Below are 8,662 nucleotides of genomic sequence, written 5' to 3' on the forward strand. Positions count from 1 at the left end.
AAAACAGACTAAGATGAATATCATTACTATAGAGATTCCTAAAGTGGACAGGAAAATACATACAGTTAAATAGTAGGTGCCCGCCTATTCTGAGATGATCCAGTAGCAAAGTTAGGTAAAGCTCCGGAGCATATGGTAGATGCGTCAGTGTCTCTCTCCACTGCTAGAGATGCCTTTGCAACTCTACAAACCTGGCTTTGGTAGGGCAAAATTGGGCCACACAACAGTGCCACAAATGGCTTTAGCAAAGTAACTCCTGGCATTAAAGAGGTTTGGGAGGGGCTGAGGATTTAGGTCCGGGGCATAAGGTACCTGTGTGGCAAGTGCGAGGTCATGAGTTCAATCTCTGGTACCAAAAGACAAGTGTCTTTTGAATGAGCAAATAAATGAATGTAAGTTAGAAAAATGGCCTATCATTGACTTGCAATGCAGAGACCTCCACTTGCTGGCAACCTGGCCAAACTTTAGGCTTCATTTCTCAGACCTTTACTCTCCTACACAAAGTCCAGCCCTCTGCATGTTATACTCTGTTAAGCACAGGAACCCAAAGTTCTTTTATAACTAGCCTGAGCCTGCACCTCCCAGCCTCTCACCATCCCTCTCCCCTCTGAGACACGGGTGCTGTGCGTGCAGTCATGGCGTCCAGCAGCAGCCACCTGGATGACTTCTCTCTCAATGTGTTTTCGCTTACTCCTTACACTCCCAGTACCGCTGACATCCAGGTGTCTGATGACGACAAGGCAGGAGCCACCTTGCTCTTCTCAGGCATCTTTCTGGGATTGGTGGGGATCACGTTCACAGTCATGGGCTGGATCAAATACCAAAGTGTCTCCCACTTTGAGTGGACCCAGCTCCTTGGGCCCATCCTGCTGTCAGTCGGGGTGACATTCATCCTGATTGCTGTGTGCAAGTTCAAAATGCTGTCCTGCCAGCTGTGCAAAGAAAGTGAGGAAAGGGTCCCAGACTCGGAGCAGACGTCAGGAGGACAATCGTTCGTTTTCACTGGTATCAACCAGCCCATCACCTTCCACGGAGCCACTGTGGTGCAGTACATCCCTCCTCCTTATGGGTCTCAAGAGCCGATGGCGATGAACACCGCTTACCTGCAGTCCATGGTGAACCCTTGTGGTCTCCTGCCCTCCGGAGGGGCAGCGGGTGCCATGCCGAGTCCTCCTCAGTACTGTACCATCTGCCCCCAAGATAATGCTGCATTTGTGGAGAGTGAGGACTACTCTTCCATCACGGATGGCAGGAACAGCAGGTACGGTGTGTGTACTGGGGCCTCTCCTCTCCCTGCGCCCAACCATGGTCTGTGTCTGTGTTTAGTCCCTGTAGCAGGTGGTGGTGAGTCCAAATCTCCAAGCAGCCTGCTGCTTAGTATGGGGACACTGGTTCTGCCAATGGTGCTTTGAGTTGTAATGCACTTGAGTTTTCTGCTCATTTCAGGTCCAGCCTTGGTGCTGACCGGCTAGGAGAGATGCAGCTGGAAGAAGAGGATTATGCTCGCTTCTCCTCTCCTCCTCCCTATGAGGAAATCTATGCCCTCCCTCGCTAAAGTCTTTATTGCTAAGGGAATGAGCGCCGAAGTCACTGTGACCTGACAACTGGAACGTTCTATATTATTATCTTCAGAAGTCAGAGAAGAGCAGTCCAGGCAGCCTCACTGATATCTGCCACATTGGGAAAGGGAAAGGAAACAGTGAGTAAAAGCCTCAGACTGGTAAAGATTAGGCTGGGTAGGAAAGGTTCCTTCAGATACAGTGGCAAATTCTCGCAGGTAAGAAATCCTCTGTGTAAGGTGCAAGAGCTAGAATTTTCCTTTTCCCTCAACACTCACCCCCTTCTATGAGAAGGCATTGGCGTCTCAGTTTTCACTCCCGCAGCCAAGGGAAAATCTTGATTTCTGAGACCTAAAAGCTTCCAGGTGAAAGTACGGGTGGGAAGGAAGCAGGGATGAGAAAGTAGCTCAAGCAGAGATTTCCCTGTGCCCGTCCTGGGTCCCAAAGTGAGCCTGCATATACCAGACAGCCGGATTGCTAAGTGGTCTTCCATAAGGACTCTGGATATCATAAGGGCTGCAAAATAAATGAACAAATATAGTGGAATAAGATAAAGTAATGTCTCCTGCTGGAATAGTATTGGATAGCTAAGTCTTATGGGAAGAAGTATTGATAGAATAATAATGGGAATAAATCTAATATGTTCTGGGTAAATGTTTTGGATCCATGAATAAAATCACTGATGTTTTCTCCTGCAAGGCTGAAGCTTTACGCGTGATGCATATGAATGGGTTCTTGTCTACCCCAGTCCAGGGTCTGTGCTGGGCATGAACTTGGCACAGCAGCAGACAGAGTCCTGGGGACCTGTGAAATTAAAGTAGAGCCACTGTGTCAACACTAGAAAGTTGTGCATTACAAAAACAATCTTACTAGCTAAGATAAGCTCACCCTCTGCATAAAAAGACTGATGTCCTTCATCTCCTTGAATCTAGACTGAATAATAAACAACCATAACAGACCCACTGACTTGAAAAGAGACAGTTTAAAATCATTTAGTTTCAAAATAAAACATTTTCCTTAGGTTGCAAGGATAAGGTCACTGAATGAAGAGTATCTTACCCTAAAGGAAGATATGGGATTTAGCAATTCTTTAAAGTTTTGGCACTGAGTTTGTATAGAGAATGATTTTTACTTTCTATCAGAATTATGTAGCTTGTCAAGAATATGGGTAATATACGTTAGGTGTATTATTGTTTCAATTTACTTTTTACATTGAGGACTAATCTTTTTATTTTCAAGTTGGATGATAAAGGATGGGAAAATACGGTTCCATTTATAGATTCGGTATATTAGCTTTGATTCCACACGTGCTGACGACACTGGGTACCTAGCTGAGGGCTCCAGGGAGGAAGTTAGGTGACAAGGACTTGATGGAGCATCGCTGGTGGCACTCTGACAGGTAGATGAATGACAGCACTGTTTCACTCACCATATTCCTCCATCCCCAGCTATCCCACAATTTTTATATATAGTGTGCTTAAACAAATATGGTCAATATTTAAAGTTTTAAATATTTATTACAGTGAAAGATACATTGGGGTTACTCCCCCTCAAAATCTTCCCCTCACCTCAGATATACCTATTCCATCATTCTTGTCACCTTCTGAAGCAGTTCTGAATGCCCTTTTTCATGTCCTTAGTGGTATAGTTGTGGCTGCCTTGATGTCCTAAATCAATTAAAAAGTTTTACCTTTGAGAGTCATTTTGACTTTGAGGAAGAACAAAAAGTTGCATGGTGTCAAATCTGGTGAAAAAGGTGGATGACACATCATAACATTTTGATTTGACAGATGTTCCCATAAATAATTGATCAACGGGCTGATCATAAGATATGGTGAATGTTTACATTAAAGCATTTATTACACATCGCCACTGAATGTCTCCAAATACTTCCCCTAGCTTTGGACACATTATTCTTGGCAGTGTCTTTTATGTTATATTGTTTTATTATTTTTTTTTACCTTAACATTTACTGTATCTTTTGACCACCCCTTGTACTTATAGATTTGAGTTGCAATGAACATCAAGAGAAGCTCAGAAGCTCAGAACGTATTCATGAGGGGTACCATGTGTGGCAGCAGGGGTGTGGGCTCCACTGCTCCTGTCCCTGGTGCCATCACAAAGGTCTTCTATGCTCTTAAAGACACTGCTGCAGTCTCCTTAGCTCATGGTGCAAGTAGGGCCTGTGGCAGTTGGGATTAGCAAATGGGCTTTGTGCCTTCACTTCCCAGCTACTTACTGAGCATTTAGTCTGTGTCATGAATAAGGCCGTGACAGATCAAGTACCTGCCAATAGCAGATATGGCTCTGCCCATAGAACTTCTCTGGGAAGGGGAGCACATACTGGTTAATTATCTAGATCACCCATTCATTAGCCTCCGGTACCCATGAGGGGTCCTGGAACTCTAAAAGTCATAAAACTTGCCTGGAGATGGGCAGTCAGAGATATTCCTTGGTAATCCCAGTGAGTGTCATTCACAGGGACAGCCAAGTGGCTGGGGGCAGATGGCCTGTAAAGACCATGCTTGGACCTGGAGGACCTGTGGCTGCCTGCTAGACAAGGAAGAGAAGGCAGCATCATGGTAGGAGCAGTGTGGCAAGGGACCATATGAAGCAACATAGAAGGCACCTTGTGGGTTGTACAAGCTTAGTACCCAGCTGCCACCACCCTCTCATCCTCTCACAGAATGCACCCAAAAATCACACTCACTGGCTTTCAATCCTGCATTGTATCTTTATTTGAGGGTTTCAGAGGCCGGCCTTGATGTCCTGACTAGCAAGATGATGTTCCCAATAGAATTTCCATCTTGTCATCCAGATAGCTGCCTCTGGTCACTCTCTCAACACTTTGTGGGGTGCAGGTGTGAGACTGAAGGGGGATAGTGAGCTGTGGTCAGTCTCTCGGCCCGCTGCCCAAGCGTAGAGGGGAGCAGTGCCGGCCTGAGTCTGAGGTCTTGCAGAACTTGTCTGCCTTGTCAGACATTTCAGGCTTTGTCTGAATAGGTAGGTGTGTTTATGAAGAAGCAGATACCATCAGATTTTGGATACTCAGTGGTTAGAGCACCGCCCAGAAGTCATATATGGATGGAACAGTGATCTTGCTAGGTGAATTCAGAGCTAAGTGACTAGAACATGCCCTGGGAGCCTGTACTTGCTCTCCTTTCCTCTTGGCCTCCAGGGTGGCCCTGTGGCTGAGCAATCTACAGAGAATTTAGAATGCTGCTAAAAATTCTGTTAATCACCAGAAATGATTTCTGTTGCTGTTGTTAGTTTGCTTTTTGAGACAGGGTCTCTCTATGAAGTTCAGGCTGGCTTTGAACTCACTATATAGCCCAGGTTGGCTTCAAATTCATGGTGATCCTTCTGCCTTAGCCTCCAGAATGCTGGAATACAGGTGTGTGCCACCATACCTGGCCAGGAAATGACTTTTTAAAGAACTTCACATATCTGCAAACATCTTCCAGCAGCTGACTGGGCTAGGGCTTCTGGCTGGTAAGAGTTCAATCCCTGGTACCGATTTAAAATAAAGAAAGAACAATACATGAAACCCTATGTGGCCACCATCCAACTTCAGTGATTATCAACTTGTAGACCCGTGCGCTATCAATTAAATTTTATAAAGTAAATCCAAGCCATCAAATTATTTTATCCTAAAATATTTAATAGCTCATCTTTACAATATAAGGACTCAAAAACAATTACAACACAATTATCCCACCTAAAAATTTTACAGTAACTTTAACATCATCAGATATTTAGCTGGAATTCGATTTCCCCAATCTTTTTGTCTCTTATTTTCTCTTTGGCTTGGATTAAAGCCAAACAAGATTTTTGCTAAATGCATTCCTAAATTTCTAGTTGTTTTATACTCCTTTTGGGGAGGCAGTTTGCAAATTCATGACAGTAGATTTGTATTTATTAAATTTTATATTATTTCCTTTAAATTTCCTCTGTCAGATCTATGAAAGTCTAGGACCACAGTAGAATTATCCCCCTCTAGAATTAAATTTTTTTCCACTATTAGCATGTTATGTTTTCTTTTCTAAAAAAGGGCTTAAAAATATATTAATAAAGAAAGATCTTTGAGGATATAGTTGAGAATTTTTGGTCACAGTATAGCTTCAAGAATATCAGAAGACTTTGATAATCTTGTATGTTTTTTGCTTGGTTGGTAAAGCTTTTAATAGGAAAATGTTTTTCCTTAAAACCTCGTTTGAAAATCCCAAAAGCAGGAACTGGATCTCATCTTTAAGAAATAAAAAAGCAAAGTCTTTTGCTCTGCATTAAAATATTACTTGATACAATTTAACTCTCAGAGGTTACTGACCATGGGTCTCTTACCAGTGAATTCTCAACACTCCTCAAATTAGAAAAGAATGTGTTTTCTGGACATGTCTACCACTCTTCCTTTGAAGTTGGAAATGTGTGTGTGCACACGTGTGTATTCAGCTACATGCTCTTATTATAGAATATGATTTATGGATTTCTTCCCCATTTACTACTTGTAAATCACCAAGATTTTTATGTCCCAAGCAGTCAGCAGTTGGTTATAAAATCAACAGAAAGCTGTACTAAATAAACCTTTACTGGATTGCTCTTAAAGAATTGATGACATTCTGAAAGTGAAGACAACTCTTCAGAAATAATTCTCACCCACTTCTGGAAAGCCAAAAAGGTCTCAGGGAATTTTGCTTGCCTTAAGCTTTTAAGAAGATGAATTACAAGATGAACTGGTAAGAAAATCCATTTCCTAGGACGCAGAAGTTTTCTTGTAACAAAGAATTTGCCCAGTGTTGCAAAACTTAAACTTGCGTAAATTATAGATACAAAAAATGTGTTCTAAAGTCTGCTGTATACTTAGATGTTAAAAGATATAGATCGTCTTGTACTAAACCCTGCATTATTTTAAATGAACATAATTTTAAAAGTGAGTATATCTATTCATGTATGTATTCATTTCTGTGCATGAAAACTTTTTAAACAGAGAACATACACTTGGAACTAATTATTTTTGGGGTGGAGGATGGATGACTCATGTCTGACTTTAATCTGTGGTGATTAATCAGTTGTTTATACCTGATGTGTATATTACCTATCCATAACATTTTTAGAATACAGGAGAAAGAGAAGGAAATGAACTCTCTCCTTGCACTTCTGTTCAGCTCATTTTCTCGAGTCAACCTCATCTTGAGTCCTAGAGTAAAAAATGTTCATTGCCCCTACTCTTAATATGTGCACAGATGAACACGCAAGACACGAGACACAAAAGCGACGTGACTGCGTGCATCTGTGTGTGCAGACGCTGCACGTAATCTGAGAGGCGCGAAGTCCCCGGCGCAGGAGCAGAGCCGTCCCGTGCAGGAAAGGCCTTCGGGTGCTGTACAGGGCTCCGGTTCCCCGGGGCAAGGTCCAGAGCAAGAGCCCACACCCTCGAAGTCCGGGTCAGCTTACTTGCAGGGCCGGGTCTGAGAGTTTCTGAACCCCGCCCAGCCCCACGGCCACACCCTGGAAAGCCATTCAGGGCAGTTTGCGGTGACGGGAGCCCGCACCTTTGTACCCCGGGCCGAGCCGTGGGAGGAGCCCGGGTGGCCGGATCCTGCGCAGCAGAAGCAGCAGGACGCTGCCGACAGGGGGCGTCCGGTCCCGGACCCTGCCGCCCATTTGTCCCCTTCCACCTGGACTCTGGTTTGGACTCCTCCGCTTGGACTCCTCGGGGTCTCTGCTCCCTCCACAGCCTGCACAGGCCTCACACAAACGCTCTGGCCATTTGCCTGTCCCCTCCCTCCCGCACCCCAGTGCTTCTCTGGCCCTTGGCTGGCTGCGGGTGTGCAGCTGGATCACTTCTCTGGGTTCTGTTAGGCCCGGCACTTCTTTCCACCCTGGCGTTGGTTTTCTTCTGGGAAGGAGTAGGCGGCTCTGATCTGATCCCTCCCCAGAAGCTCACACCCCAACGTGTCGCGCGGGGGGGGGGGGGGCTCCCTGGTTCTATCGCAGAGTCCCCTGGAAACCTCTTCTCAAAGGACTGTGCAGTCCAGTGGGCCTGGCATCTCCCTTTCCCTCGCCCCAGAAAGAACCCCTTCCCTGGATTTAAAAGACTAACTTCTTTTCCGTGGCTGTTGTGGCAGAGAATTCTATTTGGACAACCCACATTTACTCACTAATTTTAGTAGTTGTCAAAGTATGGTCCACCTGTTTTGGAGTGGGGCGGGGTAGGGATTGCAAGGTCAAGGTAATTCTAAAACGTCATTCACCTTTCTAATTCTGTGAACATTTGCACTGGTGGTGCAAAAGCAGTAGCACTGATGGCTTGTTGCAAGCAATAGCACAATGCCCTGCTCCCAGAGGCCCCCTCCTGAAACCCGTTAACACTGCTTCATTTGGGAAAAGGGTCTTTACAAATGTGATTAATTAAAGCATCTTGAGATGGGGTGATTAACCAGGACCGTCTTTGTGGTCTGTAAGGGTGACCACATTATCTCCTCCAAGAAAGAGACACAGGGATACTTTATAGACAGAAGAGAGAAGACCACATAAAGACAGAGATTGGAGCACTGGCAGCCACCAGCGAAGGAATGCCAGCAGCTACCAGAGCTGAAAGAGACAAGGGACAGACTCCTGCGGCCTCCGGAGGGAGTGTGGTCATCCTTCTGATTTGAGACTTCCTGCCTCAACTGTTGTTTTTAAGTTACCCAGTTTGTGGCAATGTGTTACAGGGGCCATAGAAAACCAATACAAATGCCACACGGTGTAGCAGTAATTTTATTCTTCACCAAGGGTAAGAATCTGCTCAAAGGGAGAGGGGGGAAAATAACTCGGAAAAAGAGAAAAAAAAAAAAAAAAAGGGAAGAGAAAAAATACACAAATTTGTATAAACCCACTTAAGATAGCTAAGATGATTGTGCTACAAATTCTATTAGTTCTTGGAACAAAACAGTTAACATTCATAGGATTGGATCGATTTTGCATGTTTGTATTTGGTGACCCAAGGAATTCTTTTGAAGATTACTACGTAAATAGCAACCTTAGTTATGTTCCTGCTACCTTGTTTTGAAGGCCTATCTTACTATTGTTATTTGTCTTGTTTCTTGTTTTTCTAGTAATTT

At 44.3% G+C, this 8,662-nt stretch overlaps 1 protein-coding gene across 1 annotated transcript; it reads left to right on the forward strand.

The window, feature by feature from the left end:
- The first annotated feature begins 558 nt into the window (after positions 1–558).
- Tmem174 (transmembrane protein 174) lies at positions 559–8,402 on the forward strand. The gene is made up of 2 exons (XM_003461913.3): positions 559–1,261; positions 1,447–8,402. Exons 1-2 carry the CDS (start codon positions 636–638, stop codon positions 1,553–1,555), a joined length of 735 nt encoding a protein of 244 aa, XP_003461961.1. The 5' UTR covers positions 559–635; the 3' UTR covers positions 1,556–8,402.
- The last annotated feature ends 260 nt before the right edge of the window (positions 8,403–8,662 follow it).

Source organism: Cavia porcellus, unplaced genomic scaffold, assembly GCF_034190915.1.
Source record: "Cavia porcellus strain 051 isolate PalLab524CR breed Dunkin Hartley unplaced genomic scaffold, mCavPor4.1 scaffold_11, whole genome shotgun sequence".
NCBI lineage: Eukaryota > Metazoa > Chordata > Mammalia > Rodentia > Caviidae > Cavia > Cavia porcellus.